This window comes from Drosophila eugracilis, unplaced genomic scaffold, assembly GCF_018153835.1.
Source record: "Drosophila eugracilis isolate 14026-0451.02 unplaced genomic scaffold, ASM1815383v1 contig_2163, whole genome shotgun sequence".
NCBI lineage: Eukaryota > Metazoa > Arthropoda > Insecta > Diptera > Drosophilidae > Drosophila > Drosophila eugracilis.
This window is the reverse complement of record NW_024573048.1, coordinates 68132-90969: the sequence shown is the minus strand read 5'-3', so window position 1 is coordinate 90969 and position 22838 is coordinate 68132. Positions and strand designations below refer to the sequence as shown.

Genomic DNA, 22838 nt, shown 5'->3' with positions numbered 1-22838 from the left:
AATTAAACGTGAATATTGCCTCATTCGTCGTACATCAACTTGAAATTTTAATTTCTGCTTAACATAGAACCGACTTTCATATCGTTCAACTTTATGCATAATCAAAATAGCTAAAAAGGAGATATATTAGAACGAAAAATATCAACTTTTAATTTGTCTTTAATAATTTCTAAGCTTTTTAATCCAGTCTTAATATTTCTTCTTTTTTTTTTTTTTTTTTTTTTTTTTATTTGCATAAACAAAATCAAGAAATGAAAATGCCTTTAGGGAACAAATAACTAGCGCGGAAAGGAAAGAGATAGGTTTAGGTATAGAGAAAGCGAAGGATATTGAACAGATCGGAGCCGAAATGTATTTTTTTGTGTATGCGAATGTGGATAGGTCACAGAGGTTGATCCGAACGTGTTACAATTGCAAAATTAGCTAGCCACTAAGATTAGACCCTAAGTTAGTTGAGAAACGGAATACTAAATTTTAATCCAAAATGCATATAGCAATCTAAAATTCTAATGAAACCTAATGAGAACCTAAATGTAATCTAAATGTACATAAAATAGTTGTTAACAAATCACAAACAAAAAAAAAAAAAAAAACAAAAACAAATATGAAAGCAAGAAACCAACAATAGAGTAAAGTCTTCACGTTTAACTGCCTTTGAGATAAAAAAAAAATAATAAACGTATCTAAAGAAAATCGATTTGAATGCAAAGTATTCTATTAAAAAAAACATGACTGTAAATTGCTTAAATTTAACCTTGTCATTTTTCACCACATTTTTGTTAGAGCAGCACAACAACGAGCTACAAACAACAACCACAACAGACAGATAGATCCAAAGGCCTAAATAAGTGTATTTGGTTTCATGAACTTTAAAAAAGCAAAACTAAATATTAATATAGTATACAGATATATTTTTGATTATTATGTATTTAATGAGAACAATGAAAATGATGCAAGTATCGATGATAACTAAGAAATGAGAAAACAAAAAAACAAATTGAGAAATCAAATAGCATAATTCTGTTTTTGTTTTGCCGTAAAGACTGCATTATACCAACAATTAATTATATACAAAATAATAATAATAAATAAACAACTGATAAATGGCGAGTAAGCTTTGCATTATGCAGAGGAACAAAACGGATGAATAAATATTAAATCAACAAGAAAACAATTCTAAACACATGAAAAAAAATGAAAAAAAAAAAATATGGAAAATGGAAAACAAAACCAAGAAACATTTATTTATTAGATTCTAAGATTGAAGTTTCGCTAGCGGAGATGATCGAGTCAGGCCAGAGCGGACCTCTAAGGTACCGCATCCAATACGAAAAGCAAGATGAAATTACCTTACCAAAACGTGCTAGCCCCCGCAATCCGCCATTGTCCGTATGGTAGTTCGGTGGGCAAGTCTACAAAAGTCTATAAAAATAAGACGAAATCGGAGTAATTAGAACTATCGTACGATAAATCAATTACCAACTAGCTGGCTAACTTATACCCACTAAGATTTGTAGTTCCCCCTAACCCCTGAACCTAGTGTGTAAGTACATAAGTTGCAAGCAAAAAAAGAAAACTAAAAATTAGATTTATACACAAAAGGATATATATATATATATACCAATATATAAATATATATATATATGAGGATTGGAGAAAAAGGAAGGTTTTTTTTTTGGTTTTGAGATTGCCGCATCTTTCACATCTCAAGCAATAAATTGTATACCAGGGTTATTCTGAAGCTCTTATGATTTTTTAAAACCCTAGTTTTTAACCATCAATCAGAACAGGTTATTTGAAACATCGAACGACGTTTCGTGAAAATACTATTGGTTATGAATTCATAACGAGCCAAACAAAAGCCACACAAAACATAAACGAAAACCACTCATTTGATGTATTTAGTTTAACGTTTAGCCCCTAGATTCCAAATCTCACACAAGAAACTATTTAAAGCAAAATTCGAGAAATGTGAAAATGCCTTTCCTGAACTGCAGTCAACACTCAAATATACGAAAAACAAACAAAAATGAGAAAAGAAACAAACCAACCAACCAAATGAAAGCAAATTGTTTGAATAAAAATCAAATTACATAAATCGTATTAGCATTTTTATATCGATATAATGGCAACCGACTAAATTCGGGGTTATATTCCTTTATTATGTCCTGTTACTTCATGGCTGGTTGTAAACGACGCGTCATCAGGAATTCCTTGCAGGAGTGAACAAGAAAGAAAGCCACTGACATGCCGGTGGTCATGGCGATGTAGTACATGTGATAGACAATAAAGTTATTGCACCACAATTCCATGAAAGGTTCACGCTGTTGGAGAACAAACGTGGCTAGCAACAAGACCATCGAAAGCAGGGATCCCATCAGTATCATCTGGTAAAAGAAATAGATCGCATTATTCATTAGATTCTGGTTAGCATGGTAATGATTATTACCGTATTGGAGGTGGCCAGGTTTATTTCGAAGTTGCCCAAATACTTAGCCCGGATAAGAAGGGTGGCGGCAAATGAGTAGAGCAACGTGAATACCACTGTCCAGCGCATGTAAAAGAGCTCCAGCCAGCTAAGATGCGGTTCATCCAGATTCTCCACGATCAGAGTTTTTTGGCAACGCATATCTGAGTGTCCCTGGGTGGAGTCCAATTTAATGTTCTCATGAACAGCGGCGTCCAAATTGATGTGGATAATCTTATTAAGCGTGTGCAAAGCCACAAAACAGGAGATCTTTGTGGGGTATACGGGAAAAGAATCGGATTGGAAAGCAAATGGAGCTAATGTTCTATACTCACGAAGGCGCTAAAGGACAGAAGGCCGCAACAGAGTCCCAGACCCTTGTACATCTTGTTACGAACAACCGAAGGCAAGTACTGATGGATATTACTTTTGATATTCCATTTCCCTCAATGTTAATACCCTACATAACTTGGGTTACTTATTAATGCATATTGATTTTTCATAATCGGATCACTATATTTCACATAATTCAGAAAAGGTTTACAAAAATCATATCTGTTAGGGGATTTTATATAAAATTTATGATTTATCACTTAAAGGAACGATTGTTCGTTAGTTACGCAAATAGAATATTTGAAATTACTTGAAGATTGGCGTTCAACTTTTATAGTGAGCCTACTTTTACAAAAACTCGTATTATTGCAAATTTTATATAAGGTGCGTTGTTAATCTCTAAAATTATTTAGTTTGTTTGTTTTAAAAAAAAATTAGATAAGTTTTGGATAAATGTATTTTTACACATAAACCTTAAAAGATCAATATAAAGCTTCAAACTTTTTTCATCAACGTAAATTTTCTACAGTTCAGCAAAATTTTAACAACTCAGCCAATTGCTTTTAATAATCTTAATATTTCTAAATAAACTAATTCATGTTTAATTCTTGACTTAAGTACCTTCGTTTGTGCGTAATAATGTCAGTGTATGTACTATATATAGTAACAGGGTATGCGAAGTGCCCCACTTCTCCCATGCAATTGGAGGCATAGCAGTTGGATTTTCGCTCGAAGCGGGCGGTAAACAGTTTTATTTTACAAATGTTTTTGTTTGGTTTTGGCGACTTAAATGCAGCTTAATCATACAATGACGATGCGTGGATTTGGTGTCGTGTGGTTGGATGTATGTGGCATTAAAATTAGTCAACTTGTGGAGCATTTCTTAGGGAAACTACCGAATCAAACGGTTTTGTAAAAATTAAAAAATAGGAGTCCAAGAAGTATGTAGGAGAAGGCTGAAGTGAAGACCAATTACTGGCTAAATTTCACGCCAATATTGTTGACGCGCGTCTGCATATGCTGCAGCACATCTTGCGAGAACTCTTCGATGGTGGTAAATCGGCTTTTCTGGAAGCTAAAGATGTCTCCCAGAAAGGCAAGCAGCTGCTCTCGGAAGTAGTGGCAGATATCGCGTAGGTTTTCGTTGGGTCCAAAGAAGCCCCAGGCCATTAGCGGTGATATCTGCTCGGATATCACGTAAAAGTGCGACATGAAGCCATTGGGAAACTTAAGCATCCGCTTCTTTGCCTTCAGCACCGACCACACGGCTGTGGTTAAAGCCTGAAAAAAAGGCACCAAACGGATCAGTTAGTAAGTGTTTTGATCTTGACTAGTTTTGAGTCCACTTACCGTCTCCTTAAAACCGTTGGATAGCCAGCGGTTTTGCACCACAGCCGTGACACTGGCGGGCGGGGCATCAAGGTCTTTAAACGAATCCAGGATGATAAAGTCCAGACAAATGTCGTAAAAGGTCATCGCCTTGACATTTCGCTGCTCCAGTTCCATTTGGATGCACGGCCAGTTGCTGCTATCGTGCAAATAGTTCACCATGTCCTCGTAGCCCACAAGAAACTCCTTGGTATCCTTATCGCCTAGACAAAGTAGATCGGTAAGGATCTGCCGGCCGGAATCGCAGATCCACTGCCCAACTGCTGGATCCTTAAACAGGAACTGAAACGCCAGCCGAACGCAGTGCAGTTTGGCGAGATATTCGGTATCGGTGCTGCAGTGCATTAGCTCTGCCCGAATAGTGCGACACGGCACTGTGTACTCATCATGGTGCTTCAGGGCTGTCTGGAAAAGCGGATATTCCTCGTACGAGGTCTCGATAAAGCCGTCAAACTCACGCAAATCCGCCACCTGGTCTAATGCAGAGGCAAAACTCTCCGCGGAATCAAAGTTTGGATCGGAGCCAGCACGACTTAGGACGCTGCCAGACTTACGCGACCGCCGATCGTCGTCCGTCTCGCCTGCCTCCTCCTCGGCCTCGTCAATGGAATGCTCCTCGCGGAACAGCACCGATCGTTGGTCCAGGAAAAGCAATTCACTCTGCTCCTGCAGCGTGTAGGCCATCTCCAGCAAATTCTGGATCTCGCGACAGAACTCCGAGTCCTCCGCCGTGGTCAACAAGGCGGGCAGTCCACCGGGCGAATAGTGTGCCGCCAGGGCATCTTCCCAAAAGTTAATCACTGTGTCCAGCGCTTCCATGCCCATCATTCCCAACTGTTGAGCTGTCAGTTGGGTGACTACCGAACCACCAGGACCAGCATTCTGTACGCCCATGACACCGACGCCAATCGAACCAGATGCCATGGATAGGCGGTCCGAGTAGGCCAAAGTGGAGCCCACGGGACTGCCCGATCTTGCCGAGGCCTTGGATCCGGCTATCGAGATAAGGTCATTTGGACTGCGCATGCTGTTGCGGTTCCGCCTGCCCGTATATTTCCTGGCTCGGCGTGGCGGTCGCGGTGGCTTGCGACGCCGCAAAAAGCGGGAGAGGACACTCATCAGAGCCACGCCAGCAGTCAGGGAGAAGAGGACAACCTGGTTAGGATTCAGAGGGTAATTAGATTTTAGTTTGCTGAGTAATAGTTTAAATGATATTTGGACTGAACCACAGTTCTCTCTTCACTTTATACTATAGCTTAGTGTTATAAACTGCGCTTAAGAACACACCTTTGTGGTGGTGGAGACGCGAAAGGGCAGTAGACTGCCGCCACTTGTCCAAGATGCCGGCATGAGGCGCTGCATCCTGGGGCGGAGTAAACTCCTTGGTGGATTCTTATAGTCCTATGGGAGTGGGAATGGAAAGGATTTCTGGAATAATTTGATGTGCCGATTGCGGATTGTGCTCGTGCTTTGAGGTTAGGCCTCTGCGCCTACTCCTCGATGCCCGCTCATCGGCTAACGATATCTTTCTTGGTTTCTGGCGCGGCTTTGACCCTGCGCTCCATGTGCGGCCGCCCTTTGGAATGGGACTTAAACGACTGCTTCTGGTAACACAAACGATGGATTTCTCGTCCGACTGAAACGGATAGGGGTCTCCAGAGGTCAGCTACTAGGCGGGGTTTTAAATCCACGGCTGCTTATCAGTGGAAACTTTCACTTTTAGGCCTGAAAACAACAAAATTGCATCACAACGTTTCAAGGAGAGCGCGGCGGCAAAAGATCCAGCTGATTGGAACGCTGCCACTTAAAAGATAGGCCTACTTTCAAAAGCGTTGCCAGACATACTGCTAAAACTGTGACCATACGGAAAAAGACACTATTTATAATTAGTTAAGAAATGTTTAAAAATACTTATATATGCAGATAATCAAGCTATCTGTAAGTTCTTGAGTGTAAGCCAATATTCTTCAATACTTATAATAATATGAAAAAATAAATTCTATTGAGTTTATAAGTAGAAAACAATATAACTGACGGTATAGAAATACCATAAAAATAGTTAACCCAAGCTTAACACCGCTTTTTAAAATATTTTAGATATTTTGAATATAATTAGCTTAAAAATGATTTTTAAGAACATACTGATTATTTCACATATGAAAGAATTTCTTCCCAATATTTTTCAATTCAAACAGCATTCTTGAATACCAACAAACAAAATCTAGAGATTCTAAGTATAAAACTGTATTACTGATAAGCGGTATAGAAATATCTTGAAAATAGTTAATCTAAGCTAAACACTGCTTTATAAAATATTCTTAAAGGAGTATGAATTTTGTATATTGTTAGCACGAGCTTAAAAATTACTTTTAAAAAACTGAATTCTGATTCTTTCATATATGAAAGAGTTTCCTCCCAACTAAAATGCGATTATAATCATTGTTAATTATTTTTTTTATTTATTACCCATATAAACAATTGTCTATCGGACTGGTGAACACAGTTAACTGGGGATTGACAGTCCACTACAGTTTGTTGGTCACTACTTACCGTGACTAGAAATTACTAAGTGCAATAATTGCGCATCTCTGGTAGAGTTGCACTTGTTAATCGATAAGTGATTGATTTGCTGCAATGCTGAAATGGCGGGAAAGGGGAATTTCTTATTAATTTAAACAATTAAAACCAAATCAATTATGACTTTAATGCATTTTTTTTTGTAATTATTCTTGATGACAAGCCAACGAATTGTGCCGTTTCGATAACATCACGCTTATGACGTCACGCGCCACGAAGCTCGGACAACAACAAAAGCACTTCGAACCGGCAAGAACTGCTAAAGGCGAAATATTTTGGCATTATTATTAAAAATTCAGTATTTTGGCATTGGCACGGGCCAAAATACACGCAATTAACACTCGCACGCACGGTACGAGAGCGAGTGAGATAGCAAGTACTTACTCATGTGCTGAGCAGCAACAACAACAAGAAAATAAGAAAATTCAGAGAGAGTTCTGAGATCTCATATTCGGCTACTCGATGTGGATGTGATTGTTATATTTTGTTATTAGTTCAGCGACGCCACTCGTCATCAGCCGTCAACCCGTAAACGATGTCCGAAGATGCCAAGAGTGAGTACAGCATAATAATGCTAGCAGGGTAAATCAAATATAATATTTAATAATATAACAATACATTCTAGGTCCAGGACCACGTACACGGAACATCATCGAGAACCAGCTGTTCCGCCGGCAGCGCAGCTTGAAACTAGAGGCTCTTCAACGCCAGCGGACCTTGGATTCTGGCGAAGGTGTAGATGGTTTGGGTCCAGATCAGGAACCCTTCGACAAGGTCATTCAATTGGCATACCAATGAAACATATCGGGATTTAACCAAAATATCTCTTTCTGATCCAAACAGACCCACATCGTCATCATCTTCACGGAGAAGGCCAAGCTTAGGCACTGCCAGGATGTGGAGAAGATCATCCAGGAGTTCGGCATACAGACCACGTTGGAGATCGTAGGGTAAGCATCGATTAAACTTATTGCTGAAATACTACAAATTCGTCATTTTTATATCCAAATTAATCAACGTGTCTAAAAGTACTTTATGTAATTGAAAAATACGTAAACTCTTCTCGAGGATCTTAATCGCCATTTTTGTAATCCAATGGGAAATATTTTTTATAACAACAGAAAAACTGCCATTTTACAGTAAAAATTTTAAATTTCAATAATAAAATATAACTTCGATAATAAAATATAACTTCAAAGAGCTTTATATAACATAAAATAAGACATTTTCAGCCAATATGGAAATTTTATGTCTCAACTAAAATAACAGCTTTATTTTTATTATGTTTATTGTCCAACAAATGTAAACAAGACACCACAAAGTGTTCAAAGTGTTTTCCAGATATGCTAAAAAATCATTAGTGTGTTGATCCAAACAAAGTTTTAGCATCTTTTCTATTCCAAACAACATTTATAGCTCTTTCAGATCTAGGACACGTCAGTAAATCAAATTTAATTAGCAAGAAATGAGTTCATTGCTTTTAAAGCATACAATGTAAACCATATTTTTATAGCTATTTCATTATTGAATTAAAGTGAAGAAAAGAGAGAGAATTTAGGTAAATTAAGCAAAAATACTTTGTATAAATCTCTACTAATTACTTTATCTTTTTATAAATTTAATTTAGAAAAACCGAAAAGTACCTATACTTGTCGGCCAGCGTTGATACCTTGCTCCGTTTAGCAGATGCTGCCGAGCTGGAGAAGATGACCACGACGAACAGCATGCAGAAGTTCAACAACGGCTGCATCTCGGACTTCCTTTTGCCCGGAATGGGCAAGGAACAGATCCTGCGCTACTGCGAGATACCTGTCCTCATCAAGGACGTGATTCAGGACGGCATTAAGTCGTATGTGCAAAAGGGCTACATTGAGGATATGTTTCCCCTACATGATATCGTAAGTTTTTCCAAAATGTTTGGAAAAATGTGTTATAATTTAAAGATATTTTTTTTTTCAGCTATATCTGGAACGTTTTAACTGGAACCTAAAGCGCACCAGGCTGCCCATCGAGGACATCCGAAACTACTTTGGTTCAAGCATAGGTCTTTATTTCGGTTTTATCGAGTTCTACACGAAAGCTTTGATCTTCCCCTCTGTTTTTGGTATAATTCAATATGTATTCGATCTGAACATCTCGCTAGTGTGCAGCTTTTATGTTGTATGGACCACGGTGAGTTATTGTTTTCATTTATTAAAGACATTGAAAATAAATTGCAGTTACTAAATATATAATATTTAAGTGCTCTCAAGGAATCTTTTAAGTGCGTCAATAAAAATAGCCATTGTGTATTTCTTTCTTGCAGCTCTAAGAATTTCACAATTTTGTTATATCTTGAGATATACATACATATATGTATAATTATAGTTTAAGAAATAGAAAACTCTTTTTTTAATTTTATTTCTAATTGCTCTTAAATATTATACTCTAACTTATCATAATCGGGTAAATAATATTTATATTTTAAAATACTTGCAGATTTTCTTGGAGCTGTGGAAGCGGAAGTGCGCTGGCTATTCGTACCGATGGGGTACCATCGAAATGAGCAGCCTGGATAAACCGCGTTCAGCCTATACGGGCAAAATGAAACCAGATCCCATTACTGGAAAAATGACACTCCATTACCCGATGCGCTACACGTACCTGCAGATGTACTGCATATCGTATCCGGTGGTACTGGGTTGTGTGGTGGCCGCTGGATGGTTTGCCCTCTATCAGTTCCAGATCGAGGCCGAGGTGCTCGCGGATTTTGGACCAGACTCATGGCTGCTGTACGTGCCGGTCATTGTACAGTCGGTGCTGATTGCAATCTTTTCGTGGGCGTACGAGAAACTGGCCACATTCCTTACCAATTTGGAAAACCATCGAACACGATCGCAATACGATCGTCATCGAGTCAACAAACTAATGCTCTTTGAGATCGTCAATAACTTCTTCTCACAGTTCTATATTGCCTTCGTGCTGCAGGATCTGCGCCAGCTAAAGTATCAGCTGATGATGCAGCTGTTGGTCTTCCAGTTGCTGTGCATCGCCCAAGAGATTGGAATACCGCTGATGGCGGTGCTGCGTCAAAAGTACGTCGAGTTTCGACATCGCGAGGTAGCCGAGGAGAAGCTGCGATCCATTAGCGATCTGCCACGCTATGAGCAATCGTTTTATGAGTCCGGGCTAGATGAATACCATTCCACTTACGAGGACTACCTGCAAGTGTGTATTCAGTTTGGATTCGTGGTACTCTTTGCCGCTGTTGCCCCTTTTGCCGCGATTGGAGCTTTGTTGAACAACGTCTTTGCCGTGCATATAGATATGTGGAAGTTGTGCAACATCTTTAAGAGACCGTTTGCGAGGCGCGCCAAAAATATTGGTGCTTGGCAGCTGGCATTTGAGCTGCTCTCGGTTATGTCACTACTTAGCAATTGCGGGTTGCTGTTTCTCCAGCCAAATGTCAAGTGAGTTATACCCTCTTACAGCTTTGGTATTAATAATCCTCCATTCACATCGTCTTAGGGACTTCTTTTCCCACTGGCTGCCATCGGTTCCGGATCTCTCGTTCGTGATATTTGAGCACCTGCTGCTGGGCTTGAAGTTTCTCATCCACAAGGTTATCCACGAGAGGCCGCGTTGGGTGCGCATCGGTCTGCTTAAGGCCGATTACGAAACAAGCCAGGCTCTAAAGCAACTCAAGTAGGTTTAGTTACGTTTCATTGAAGAGAAAAATATACCTAAATGAATTTGTTTTTACAGAAAATTCAAGGCGGAGGCAAACAAGATGGCCTGATGGGCCAATGAATGACCGGATCTCCCACTCCTTTTGGTGCTAATCAAATCAGTCCATTTTAAAGCTTATTATTTATAAAAATACGACTAAGCGCTTTTAATGTGAATGCTCGAGACCATCGGAAGAAAGGTGCCTTAAACCTAAAACACATATAAATATGTCCGCAAAATACTAATATGTAACTAAGATACTGCTTTTATCTGGCGGGGATTAGCGTGCCCCACGAAAGTGCCGAAATGCCAGGTAAGCATCGAGGGCATGCAAAATGCCAGCGGCATAGCCCATGTACTGAAAGTTTATGGAAAAGAAACTATTGCTTGAGGTTCAAATTATTTAGATTAAATTATTATCACTCACGTAGCAGGCTGTCATTGCCGGATATGCCCAGAATCCTGGTCGTACGAGGAACTGTGGATGCAGCCACACCACGCAGGCGAAACCCATGTAACTCGCTGAACTAAAATACATGCAGCTGGCGAGTCCGTTAAACAAAGTTTCCTGGAATTATAGATACATCCCCGTCATCAGACTTGACTAAATCCTTGAATTGGCAATTTGAACCATCCTCATCAAGTCATACTAGATTTTAGTGGGCTTCTTACAAATAGGGACTGTCGGATAAGGCTGTAGGATTTGTCGGAGAAGGCGTAGCAGAGCAGTAGAATGCCCGTGGTGGTGAAGCAGTGACCAGTTGTGGCCAGAAAGCTGGTTAACGCCTGACCAATGGAATCGGCATATGGCACACCATAACGGATAAGTAGACCTTCGCAGAGCATGGCCAGACCCAATTGCATCAGCTTCAGCAGGCCAATCCGTGATAGAACAAATCCAAAATTGATGCAAGTGCATACGCGACAACAGCAGATGCGTATGCCCAGGGGCTGGCTCATTCCTCGAACTCCAAACGAGGCCATGGTCTGATTGCAACTGATCTCGGAATTCTGCGACTCTGCTTTGTTGTCTGCCGGATGGATAAAAGGTAGGTAGTGCCAGCCAATCTATAAATAACTCCCAAGACATGTGGGCCCCAAGCGATGCATTTCCTTGCATTTCGAGTGGTGTTTTCATTATATCCTCACGAATCTGTAGTTAAATTTAGAATAGCTGAGACTGTGTTTCGTTTTGTCTTTGTGAAATGTCCCTCTTCTTAATCTCTGCTTTGAAAATATCTTTTTCACTGATTACAATTTATTTCAAAATCTTTTACGATAGTTTATCTGTTAATGAGTGCCTAGTTAACTCTTATGTTACCTTTAGCCTGATTTCAATAACTTTTATGAAGAATTGAGTGATTATAAATGTGGGTCAAAAGATTACAGGCCATGGAATCATTATAGAGGTTGAACTCAGTTATTGCGAATAAACGATTAGGAAATTACAGCGAGTTCTTAGAAAATATGCTATGGTATGGCTGTGAAGAACTTGTGATTCATACGGGGGAAATCTTTGCAACTCATGAGTATAAAATTTTAATATTTTACAATATTACATTAATTTCATATTTATTTACCGTATGCCATGACTGTCAAAACTTCAGTTTCTTTTTCGATACTTGCCGAATAGTAATATCAAAATTTTAAATATTTACAAAAACATAAATCATATTTTCCGAAAAAAAAAATTAAACGTTAGGCGATCGCAAGTGATTCTGCATCCAAAGTTTCCGTGCCAGGATGTGCATGCCGTATCTGAATAAACTCTTTAGCAGCGGTGATCGTCGAGAGCGTCGCACCCGGAATGGTGGCATTACCCCATTGCCCAGTCTGGTCAATGCTACCCAGGTCTCGGCGGATACTGTGCGCACGGTTAAGTCTGGAAAATCAGCAAAATCAGCTAAGTCTGGAAAATCTGGTAAATCGGCTAGCCGAAGAAGCACCACTAAAAACAATGGACCCCAAGCTAAGTCTAGTGATAGTAGCCTAGAGTCTAATGCGGAGCAATCTTTGGCGGCCGCCTCTCCAGGGGCTGTTCGCAATACAGCCGCCTCGGCGGCCCCAAATGTTGCACCTGACGATGAATCGAGGATGCGCAGATCCTGGTGGGGATACTTTGGCATGAACAAGAACAAGAAGCCCAGCATCGAGTCGCTCTAGGTGTTCTGGATCTTTAAAGATATATCGATATCGGATTGAAACGGGCTAGCAAAGAAGACCGCTTTGACATGATCAGACATAGATCAAGCATAGATTTTGGGCTGAAACTTGCTGGCATAAACCTAAAACATGAATAAATTCGGCTTCTTCGATTCTGAGATGTTAGTTTATTATAAGATCCCATCCTTAGGATCTCTTTTGAATGTTTAATAAGTCAGTGAATGAGATAAACCGTAATATAATTAGACAATGAGATTAGGTAATAATTCAGAGGAGTTACATCTAAGTACTTTCACTTTCCCTGCAGCTATTTTCGCCCGCAAGCTTTCATTGTGATTGCTTTATTCTCTGATTTTTTTAGCATATATACTCGGATCGACCGCTGCTATAGCAGATCGTGTCGTGTTTGTGAAGGGGGCGTGGCAGGGGCTAGATGGCAAACAAAGCTCAAACGTCGGCACCGCCGGCGATTAGTGTAATTTATCAGTCGCAAAGGCAATTTATAAGGCTAAGCGCGATCGGTGGTATATATATATATATATATATATATATATATATATATATATGTATGTTGCGGGGTGGATGCTTTTTGACAATAAAATTAATGTGACTGTTATCACAAGTAATTGTTGCTGCCGGCAGTTGTTATTGTTGCTCTTACCGCTATTGTTCGGCACTGCCGCTTGCGTCAATGGGCAGCTACACTGCTAGAAAAAACAACTAAACAAAGTAAATTAATTTAAGCAATTAAGAATTACATTTACATTACATTTTTAGTACTTTTTACATTTTTGAGTACTTTAAACTCTATTTTTCACTTTGGTTTGGTTTTGGAATTCAATCTTCTTCAGTCTTATCCGAACTAGTTTTACTTTTATTCTAAATTATTATTGTTTTAAACAAATATATTTTAGTTTGGAAGCAACTTTTTATTTACCGTTCCCATTTTAAAATCCCATAAAATTTATTCTTTGTGTAAGATTAAAAAAAATTAAAAAAAGCTATAACAATGACGCTCCAGAAATGCTGTAACAGTGAAACCGTTCAGAATTTACATAAATTGTTTGGGCCGAGTGGGAATTTTGCAATCTGCAATTAGGAATTTGCCAATTTCGTCACGAATTTTGCACGTGCATAAATCAAGGGAGTAAGTTAGTCGTTTAACTTCCATTTGGATGGGAGGCATTTTCCGACAGCTTTTCCGTTGTTTTTTTTTCCCAACAGACAACGATAATCTGTATAGGCGCTCTCGTTTATTTTTAAAGTCAAGAATGAGAATAGGATATATGTATATAAGAATATGTTGTTAAATATATATACATATATTATCCACCGATCGGCTGTAGAATGAGGAAAGCTCTGGGCGGCTATCATTGGGGCAAATGCCTCTGACGTAGCAACACCTTTAACAAAAAAACCTTACAAACAAAATTAAAGAAGAAACGAGCAAATAAATTAACAAATTCACTTTCGGCTGTAAATAATTGGAATCGTGTCGTGTTGCACTGAAAATCACTTGTAAATTGTTGTGTCATTAATTGCGCAAAGACAAAAAACAAATAACCAAAAGTCGACACAGTGCGCTGATTGTTGACTCAAATTAAAAGTGCGACAAATTTTCATTTTTGTTTATTTTTGGTTTCGATAACATTTTGCTCGACTTGTCAGCCTCTCTAAAAAATGCCCTTAAAACGTATCCGTACAAAAAGTGGAATCTAATTAAATAAATTGCAAACATCAGACTAATTCCAGTCACCAATATATAGATTCTATCTGGTGAGAGAACCCAGAACAGGAAACAATTGGATTCGTCTGAGAAATTGGTATTTATGATGGGAACCTTGGCAAGAAAACATTGCCAACGGAAATGTGTGCAATAATATAAATACTAATTTCAAGGAATTTTTATACCATTTTGAGGTGGCCAAACAATCGGGAACATTCTTTGAAATACCAAACAAAACTTGTTTCCACAATTTTCGTGTTTTAATTAGCAAAATTATAATCTAAATATAAAACTAAGTGGACTTTCATTGAACAGATTCATTCTTAATATTTTCCTTCGAAAATATCTTTAAAAATGTTGAACAATCCCTTAACTCCAAATAGTTTTGAGATCAAATAAAAAGTGATAAATAAATGGGTTTTTCCAGAATTTTGCACTACGTAAGAAACCCTTTAACATCCGTTAACTCTATTTGCTAGCCAAATAAACCGCATTTTGCTATTAGCAGCCAAATGCAGCTGTCAATTGGTCACAACTTGCTGGCAAATGGCAAATATTTCCCCAACTTAAAGTTTGATTTTTACGAGCACAATTGTAAATGTTGATAAACAACAAGTGGACGAGAGCAGCACACGACAACAAATGTTTTTTGTATTCTGTTTTTATTTTTTCTATTTAGATTTCCATATATATTTTTCCATTTCTTTTCTAAAACGCAAATTCATGGGACAACAACAGCAAGATGAGACATAAAGGCAAAGGCAATTTCTTGGGGCGAAAGCAGTATTGGAGGGCCGTCGTAAACAAAACGCTTTATCTGGGCCAACATCGGCCAGAGATAATGCCCAAGTGGTTGGACAGTCTGGCCCACTGATTGACCATTATATAGCCACATATATGTACTATATCTGTACTTATGTATGCCGGGATCCTAGTCTGGAAGTTGGCCAGCGATTGCCATTTATTTATAGCAATTTGTTTGCCACCCAACGACGTCACAATCATTTGGTATTGTCATGACTCTTGGAAGTGTAGAAAGAGTAGAGGGAATGGGGGGTTTTTAACGCACGCTTATGTTTAAATATCAGAAACTATAAATCAAGTACACTTGAACTTTTATCAAGAGATAATACCTACCCTGCTTAGGTATTGAACTGAAAATAAAACTGAAGGAGATTGAATTAAGTAATATAGTTTACGATCATAAAGAGTAACCAAGTTAAGAAATAAAAGTTGGTAATAATTTTTACTGAAACTTTAACTTGGATTTACAAACTGTAGAAAAATCTTACTGTCATATATAGTTTCTCACTGTTTACTATCTGCCTTCAGCCACGCAACGGAAGTGATTTGACAGAATGTGAATAAAATTTTGCCCGAATTGTCCATTGATTGGAAAGTCCAAAATTGCATGGTCTGTCTATATATTATACTATATCTTCAAAAAAAAAAAAAAAAAACAAATTGGTAAAACCCGTAGTAGAGTGACAAAGCAGTTTGAAAGATATCCTTTGAATACCCCGATTAAAAGCAGTTGATAGGCGATCCGCAACATTTTGTGTGAAATCTTATCTCTGAAGAAACAACACTTGACAGCACTCGTAAGTTTAATTATTAAATATATGTTCGTGCCATAAAAATAATCGTAGTCATTGCTATTTAATTGCAAAATTATAAGATTTATACGAAGATTTCGTTATTAATAGCGTTTTGAGTTTTTAGGCTATATTTGAAATGTCCTCCAGATGGATTAAAGATACGAATCTTAAGGGCCCGATACTTAAGTATCTGAGATAGCTTCAATGGAAGCCAACTGAATAGATGATTCATAATTTCATGATTCCAAAGCGGATGAATATCCCTCATCCCGTACCGAAAGTACCAGAATAGAACCGACTTTGAATTGGCAATTTGTGGGAGAAAACAAAAAACAGTTATGCCAGTCTGCGTCCATTTGCGTCATTCCGAAAACACTTGTTGCCCATTAGGTTGGCAAAATAGGGGCGTGGCCGGAGGTGTGCTGACACACAAACAGTTGGGGGTATAATTATATACAAGATTTTGGGGGTTTTGGCAAGAAAGTAGTAAAAACTACTTAAATTAGAGTTAAACTAGATCCAGACTTTGATTTTAATCTTAAAATTATTCAAAAAATCTTTGAATCTTTGAATAGTTTAAACATTTATATACACTTAAAACTATTTGTGTATACAAATATTCTATTTTCCTAACCGGTACTGTGATGAGCAACCCTTAGATGCGGTTAAGTGTCTGTCGGAGGCGCCATGTACCACAAATTCTTTTCTCGTGTCTAATGTCTCCCGGGGGTCGTGTTCTATGCTGCTTATCAACTATACGATATCGGCAAATCGACAAATCATGTCCCCAGGGGCCCAATGATCTTCCCCCACCTTGATCTACTGCTGTAAATGCTATTTTATTAGTAACTGACATGATCGCTGGCATTGAAGCGCTGGCATCGCTTTCATTTGGCTACAATTTCAATTTCAATTCCATTGCGTTCGTTACATTTTAATTAGATTTAAGATCATTTTCGTAGCGTCAGTGAGTTGATCCAGCTCAACTTGACAGAGATCCCGTCCCCGCGTTTCCGATCTCCTCCTGTTTAACCCTCTTATTGGTTCTTTTTAACTGAAAAATAACTCTTTATCTGAAATCTGAGATTAAATAATATCAACAAAAAAGGTTACATAATTTCGCTATCATATATAAATCATATAAATAATAATAATCAATTAAATTTAATTCATGTTAATCAAATTAAGCATGCTAAGACAACGGTGCGTATGAGTGATAAAATTTTAAAGCGCTTCTTGCTTCATTTAAGTAAATATATATATATATACATATTTTTGTTTGTGTTGTGCAACCAAAAGCAAAAAAAAATTAATTAGAAATACTAATAAATTGAACAAAATTAAAGCCGACTAGTGGAGAGACAACACTGCGTATGAGCAATGCAAATTGTTCAAGTTATTGTTTTAAGTTCTTGCGGATATATTGCTCTAAAAGTTATTCAATGAGTAAGCCGATATTAAGGAAAATCCAATTACTTAATATTTATTATGAAAAATCTGGAAATTATGGAAGTAAACTCCATTTAAACCAGTAAATTGAAGATTGGCTTTTAAGCTAAGTAGGTTTGGCCTACAGAGGGTTAAGTCGCCTTTCTCGGCGATCAGCCGACTGCGCAGTCGACGGCGCAGTCGCCGCTTTTGGCGCAATCGAAAGTTACGTCTCGTATGGGCTTTACGTAGAGCGCATTAGTCGAATGCCGATTGTCGGCGACGTTAGTTCAGAGTTAAATACAAATAAAAATCGAGCATAATTCCCAAATACAAATCGCCCGCTTTGACCAACAAATCATCAGCGATATCTACATATATCCATATACAAATCTATATATATATATGCACCTTGGCCATATTGTAAGTGAATGGAGGGAAGTTCTTACCTAATATGTTTGAACTAGACGCTCCAAACTCAAGTTGTTGCTGGCTTTTAAGATTTCCGTTTGAAAGTACTATCATTGATAATTATTTGATTGGTGTTAGTTAAGTGACAGTGCCAAAAACAGTTAAAAAAAAAGTCAACAAAAAAGTTTGGTTTTTAGACTAATGTGAAAATTTCTATGATTGCCGAAATTTTAATTCGTACATTTTCGCCAGCCATGCTATTCATGACCCGTAATGTGTACCATTAAATTGCAAATTGTTGCCACCACCGAATGATTAAATTAATCAAATTATTATTTATGGCGCGGTGGCAGAAAAAACAACTACAGAAAATCCGATCCTATATAGTATCGCAGAAAATGTATTTATAGCTAGCTGAAAATCGTGTTCGCATTTCTCCAGCCATTTTGCATGCAATCCCGGTTTCCACAGGCCATTTCTTTCTGTCCATCGCACAAAATCGCTATCTGAAAAATACATACTCGCGCGGAGAAAAAAAACTATCACAAAAATTGGTTTAATTTGTGGGAACTTAGTAATTGTAATTTGAAAATTGGGAACGCTTAAAAAATGGGGAAGACCCTGTGACAATGAAAGAAGTGTTATTATATTTACTGCCAATAAATATTTAGCTTCAATGTTAGGTGGGAATTTCATTATAAATAAAACTTTTATTATAAAAGATTAGAAAGAAAATTCTATTAACATTTGTTCAAAGGTTGAAATTATTAAAATAAAGTACCAAAAAAATATATTAAAAACATACTTTTTGGTTTTCAGTGTATTTTTGCATTTCTAGCTCTCTTTGTATCGTTTAGTTTTCGATAGTTATTCGACGTTTTGATTCGCATGCAAATCATGTGGGAACCTAATAAAAAAACAAACATTCTGTGCTAATCAGACGTGCCTTTAAATTCAAATCATGAACCAACCAATTTCCCTTTTGGGCCTCCGTCTTACAAAGAAACCCCCAAATCATAGGTAACAAATGGAGATATTCCCAATTTAATAGCTTTTATGGTCCTATCTTATTTCTAAAAGTGTTCTAAACTTTTGCTCTGACACGATTTTCTTCATTTTTTTTTTGGTTGGATACAACCTACGCCTAATTGGTAAACGTGAGAGATAAAATTCCTGGCTCATTTAAAGAGTTTACAATCAGTTCGTCCAAAAACAAAAAACAAGTTATATATGCCCGGCATTGTTATTACAATTGTGTTATAGATTAGCTTTAAAGCCAATTTGGGGACTTTTCTATTACAAATCTTACTTTTAAAAATATACGAAATTTAACTTCCGCACTTGGTTAGATAGAAATCTTTTTTTTTAGGTGAAACTAGTTTTTAAATTTATTTGCACAGCTTTTAAATGGCGAATGGATGTTGATAAGACAGCTACAGTGAAACTTCCCTTACTTCCAACATTAAGAAACAATAAGGAAGGTATTTTTAAAATATATTACTGATTTTGTACCTCTTATTAGTTAATTTGGTATTCCTTTTAAAAGTGTGTACCAAAACAGAAATTTAAATTATTCGGGGAAATAAATATATAGATATGTTTATATATTCATAAGCTTAAGGAAGTCTTACTGTTTTTGCCAGCTAGTTAGTGACTTGTCACTCACAATTAACCAACGATTACTGCTTTTAAAAGCATCGCCGCCGAAAATGTGTCTGTAAACAATAAAATCAAATTAATTATGGCCAAAAAAAACACTGACATCTCAACTCGAGCAGAATTATTGCCCTCTGCTGATAACCGCGACATCACATCGCATCGCTTAGCCAGAGCTTCAGTCAATTAATAATCACGCAAGCAGAGGCGGTAGCAGAAGCAGCGACAGCAGCAGAGGCGGTAGCCGAGGCAGCAGCGGCGGCGTCGATGGCAGAGGCGATTGGCCAACAACAGTTCGATGTCGATGCGGTGAAGTCGAGCGTGCTCTGTGCCTGTGCTTTTTCATCTGCCGCTGCGCGTGCGTCTGCGGTTGCTGCAACTGGGGCAGTACAGTCAAACATCTATAGAATGAAATTTGTAATTAATGAAATTGTGTGGAGTTGCTGAAGATATATTATCATACTGATGTATTATCATATATTACTTAGTTTCCCAAGTCCACTTATCAAAGCTTTACAGTATTTCGTTTGATTAATTAGTGTTTGATCACTGCAGTTAGCTAACTGCATTTACACAGATGTTTCACGGCCTCCTCTTGTTTTTCCTTAACTGGAACACTGAAAAAAAAAAGTAATCCATAACAACTTAACGAACTTCGACTTTTTATAATTTTATAATATTTATATCTATATTATTCCAGAAAACGTACATAAAAATGGAGCTGGCCAACACAAAGCGGTTCGTTGTGGAGGACTCAAGTAAGTAATCGCCCGGGGCTTACCCTTTCTTCCGGTTTAGAAAGCGCGGAAGTGCGTTGGCGTCGGCGACGGATTGCTCGATCGGCAGTAAAATAAACCTGCTCTCCATACCGCTCCACGCATTTTGAATCGAATCAGATCGGATTCCGATCAGATCGACGTCAAATTTAAGTTCAACGGCAGTTTACGCTGTTGTCCCTGAAACGCCAAAGCATCATCGGCATGCACTCTAAAAAATAATCCATGCTAATTAGTTACAAAATATAAAAACTCTTTAAAACGCTTACAAGTTTTTTTAAATTCTTGGAAAAGTGCCTAAAATTTGCATTGTTTTAAATATTAATAAACAATCGACTTTCTAAACTCGACATTTAAGGCCGTCAACATTAAAATCAAACTATAATCAGAGTTAGGCTAGCTTTACAGTTGACCTTGGCTAAATTTACATTTCACACCTGCCAAAGTGGAGCAGCACGTTGCCGTCAGTAGTCAATCACCCAGTCACTCACCTTTTGCTTTCTCTCAACTTTGCAGTTACCAAGGTGACTTCCGATGGAGAACCGCACGGAATGATGACCATGGTGGCTGGATTGTCTGGACTTTTGGCGGCCATTATCATTTTGGCCGTTCTCGTGTCCATGGTGTCCTGTCGCAAGCAAAGGAGGTAAGTGCACCAGCCCCCCAATGCTAATCAATGATGTTTCAAATGACGTGTTATCCACTTAAAGCAAATCCAATCGTAACAGCAACAGCTCTAAGAATGTTGTACCCATGACCAGTGTTCCGCAGGATCAGCCGCAGTTGGCTGGCAATTTAAATGCAGCTTTTGCCGAAAGCACCCTGACCTTGGATAAGGATAAGGACAAGGATGCCCAGTGGCGACCCACTTCGGTGGTGGTGGTGGAGCGGTATTAGCTTACAGGGAATATATACATATACGACTATAACCACATCCCACAACGGAAGCGGAAGGGCACGTGATGTTTTTTGTAAACGTTTGAGACTGAGACTTAGCCTTAGGATTTCCATTACCATATTTGATCATTTATGGTTTTTTTTTTTTGCTTGTTGAAATATTATAAAATATATAAAAACATAAATATATTATTATTAAATTAAGTAAAAACGTAAAGGTGAAAATTCCATATAGCGAAATTTGGTCTATCCTGATTTTTTGATCATAACAAAGCCAAAAATTGTTCTAAAGTGGAATTCTATACATCGTAGAGTTCGTCATCAAATTACTATTTAAACCTTACTCAATTTTTTAAAAAAAGGTTCTTGATTTCCCCATGCGAATTGAAACAATAGCAAGAACAAAACAATTAACTGATTAGATTAATTACCTAGGGGTGCCCACGTGAGTACTGATTTTCTGCACGATCGTAAGAAATACAAAGACTCAATTGTTATTTCGTGCCAATAGTGCTAATTCAACACAGAAAACAACGTGGTCGCCCATCTCTAGTTTGTGCCTAGTCTCAAAGCAACGGTTCTTCTCCAATAACAACGATGGCCGACAATGGCAGCCATCTTGAAAAAGTTTTAGCTCCCAGGAAAGAGTAGCTGCTTGCTGCGGTTTCTGTTCGCCTGGTACTGAAATCCCAAAATGACAAATTTGGCTGAGAATTGATTTTTCTGATCAAAATTCATTTTGGCTAGCTGATGCCTTTAAAATACCAGGCGAACAGAATCGAGTAGTAGGTGGAAATCGCTAAATTTATGAGCTCCACTTGGGCTCCACTTGATGGCCACGTGAGCACTGTTTTTCGACACGATCGAATAAATTACATGGGACCTTAATATTATTTCGTGATTGTCGTGCCAAACTCGTGAGACGACACAAAAAACAACGTGGTTGCCCATCTCTTGTTTATGTTTTGGCCTGCAAACTAACGGTTTCCATCCAGTGACAACGGCAACCATCTTGAAAAGTCGGCCATCTTGAAAAAAAACACAAGCTCCCAGAAAACAGTAGCTGCTTGCTGCCGTTTCTGTTCGCCTGGTATCTGAACTCCTAAAATTACCAATTTTACCGAGAAAAAATTATTTTCTGATCAAAATTTCAACGCATTTTGGCTAGCTGATGCCTTTAAAATACCAGGCGAACAGAATCGAGTAGTAAGTGGAAATCGCTAAATTTATGAGCTCCACTTGGGGATGGCCACGTGAGCACTGTTTTTCGACACGATCGAAGAAATTACATGGGACCTTAATATTATTTCGTGATTGTCGTGCCAAACTCGAGAGACGACACAAAAAACAACGTGGTTGCCCATCTCTTGTTTATGTTTTGGCCTGCAAACTAACGGTTTCCATCCAGTGACAAGGGCAACCATCTTAAAAAGGCGGCCATCTTGAAAAAAAACACAGGCTCCCAGAAAACAGTAGCTGCTGGCTGCGGTTTCTGTTCGCCTGGTATCTGAACTGCCAAAATGACCGATTTGACTGAGAAAAATTTATTTTTCTGATCAAAATTTCAACGCATTTTGGCTAGCTGATGCCTTTAAAATACCAGGCGAACAGAATCGAGTAGAAGGTGGAAATCGCTAAATTTATGAGCTCCAATTAGGGATGGCCACGTGAGCACTGTTTTTCGACACGACCGAATAAATTACATAGGA

The 22838-nt window shown here is 38.2% G+C and overlaps 6 protein-coding genes across 8 annotated transcripts; 3 read left to right on the top strand and 3 right to left on the bottom strand.

Annotated features, from left to right (window-relative positions):
- Nucleotides 1-1292: 1292 nt before the first annotated feature.
- On the bottom strand, nt 1293-2902 carry LOC108103976. The gene is made up of 3 exons (XM_017209756.2): nt 2803-2902; nt 2450-2737; nt 1293-2387 (listed from the first exon to the last, which is right to left on the bottom strand). Exons 1-3 carry the CDS (start codon nt 2851-2853, stop codon nt 2172-2174), a joined length of 555 nt encoding a protein of 184 aa, XP_017065245.1. The 5' UTR covers nt 2854-2902; the 3' UTR covers nt 1293-2171.
- A 337-nt stretch (nt 2903-3239) lies between these two features.
- On the bottom strand, nt 3240-6003 carry LOC108103998 (mitoguardin). Its single transcript, XM_017209787.1, has 3 exons — nt 5477-6003; nt 4151-5344; nt 3240-4081 (listed from the first exon to the last, which is right to left on the bottom strand). Exons 1-3 carry the CDS (start codon nt 5549-5551, stop codon nt 3773-3775), a joined length of 1578 nt encoding a protein of 525 aa, XP_017065276.1. The 5' UTR covers nt 5552-6003; the 3' UTR covers nt 3240-3772.
- Nucleotides 6004-6814: 811 nt separating this feature from the next.
- LOC108103990 (anoctamin-10) lies at nt 6815-10715 on the top strand. Its single transcript, XM_017209778.2, has 8 exons — nt 6815-7320; nt 7392-7540; nt 7610-7716; nt 8394-8664; nt 8726-8938; nt 9245-10215; nt 10274-10450; nt 10511-10715. Exons 1-8 carry the CDS (start codon nt 7302-7304, stop codon nt 10542-10544), a joined length of 1941 nt encoding a protein of 646 aa, XP_017065267.1. The 5' UTR covers nt 6815-7301; the 3' UTR covers nt 10545-10715.
- Nucleotides 10716-10746: 31 nt separating this feature from the next.
- On the bottom strand, nt 10747-11458 carry LOC108103991 (protein singles bar). Its single transcript, XM_017209779.2, has 3 exons — nt 11147-11458; nt 10902-11042; nt 10747-10832 (listed from the first exon to the last, which is right to left on the bottom strand). The coding sequence occupies exons 1-3, from the start codon at nt 11456-11458 to the stop codon at nt 10755-10757; spliced, it is 531 nt and encodes a 176-aa protein (XP_017065268.1). The 3' UTR covers nt 10747-10754.
- LOC108103993 lies at nt 11416-21290 on the top strand. Of its 3 annotated transcripts, none has more exons than XM_017209782.2 (4): nt 11416-11523; nt 20157-20214; nt 20749-20878; nt 20943-21289. In XM_017209782.2, exons 2-4 carry the CDS (start codon nt 20172-20174, stop codon nt 21127-21129), a joined length of 360 nt encoding a protein of 119 aa, XP_017065271.1. In that variant the 5' UTR covers nt 11416-11523; nt 20157-20171; the 3' UTR covers nt 21130-21289. The 3 variants fall into 3 exon arrangements, with proteins under 3 accessions (XP_017065271.1, XP_017065272.1, XP_017065270.1); XM_017209783.2 differs by lacking the exon at nt 11416-11523 and adding an exon at nt 14025-14460; XM_017209781.2 differs by lacking the exon at nt 11416-11523 and adding an exon at nt 17616-17812 and having other exon boundaries at nt 20943-21290.
- Nucleotides 12060-12795, top strand: LOC108103992. Its single transcript, XM_017209780.2, has one exon. It carries the CDS (start codon nt 12218-12220, stop codon nt 12635-12637), a length of 420 nt encoding a protein of 139 aa, XP_017065269.1. The 5' UTR covers nt 12060-12217; the 3' UTR covers nt 12638-12795.
- Nucleotides 21291-22838: the final 1548 nt, after the last annotated feature.

Excerpts from the sequence above, each read along its gene's own strand:
- LOC108103993 (XM_017209781.2), top strand. Across the intron at positions 20,215-20,748 it reads GTTCGTTGTGGAGGACTCAA|TTACCAAGGTGACTTCCGAT; the intron begins GTAAGTAATCGC and ends TCAACTTTGCAG. Across the intron at positions 20,879-20,942 it reads TCCTGTCGCAAGCAAAGGAG|CAAATCCAATCGTAACAGCA; the intron begins GTAAGTGCACCA and ends ATCCACTTAAAG.
- LOC108103992 (XM_017209780.2), top strand. The coding sequence starts at position 12,218 with ATGTGCATGCCGTATCTGAATAAACTCTTTAGCAGCGGTGATCGTCGA.
- LOC108103976 (XM_017209756.2), bottom strand. The coding sequence starts at position 2,853 with ATGTACAAGGGTCTGGGACTCTGTTGCGGCCTTCTGTCCTTTAGCGCC. Across the intron at positions 2,738-2,802 it reads TTCTGTCCTTTAGCGCCTTC|ATCTCCTGTTTTGTGGCTTT; the intron begins GTGAGTATAGAA and ends TACCCCACAAAG. Across the intron at positions 2,388-2,449 it reads ACCTGGCCACCTCCAATACG|ATGATACTGATGGGATCCCT; the intron begins GTAATAATCATT and ends TTCTTTTACCAG.
- LOC108103991 (XM_017209779.2), bottom strand. The coding sequence starts at position 11,458 with ATGGCCTCGTTTGGAGTTCGAGGAATGAGCCAGCCCCTGGGCATACGC. Across the intron at positions 11,043-11,146 it reads TTATCCGACAGTCCCTATTT|GAAACTTTGTTTAACGGACT; the intron begins GTAAGAAGCCCA and ends CTATAATTCCAG. Across the intron at positions 10,833-10,901 it reads CGGCAATGACAGCCTGCTAC|TACATGGGCTATGCCGCTGG; the intron begins GTGAGTGATAAT and ends ATAAACTTTCAG.
- LOC108103998 (XM_017209787.1), bottom strand. The coding sequence starts at position 5,551 with ATGCAGCGCCTCATGCCGGCATCTTGGACAAGTGGCGGCAGTCTACTG. Across the intron at positions 5,345-5,476 it reads GCGTCTCCACCACCACAAAG|GTTGTCCTCTTCTCCCTGAC; the intron begins GTGTGTTCTTAA and ends AATCCTAACCAG. Across the intron at positions 4,082-4,150 it reads CCAACGGTTTTAAGGAGACG|GCTTTAACCACAGCCGTGTG; the intron begins GTAAGTGGACTC and ends CCTTTTTTTCAG.
- LOC108103990 (XM_017209778.2), top strand. Across the intron at positions 8,939-9,244 it reads TTTATGTTGTATGGACCACG|ATTTTCTTGGAGCTGTGGAA; the intron begins GTGAGTTATTGT and ends AAATACTTGCAG. Across the intron at positions 10,451-10,510 it reads CAGGCTCTAAAGCAACTCAA|AAAATTCAAGGCGGAGGCAA; the intron begins GTAGGTTTAGTT and ends TTGTTTTTACAG.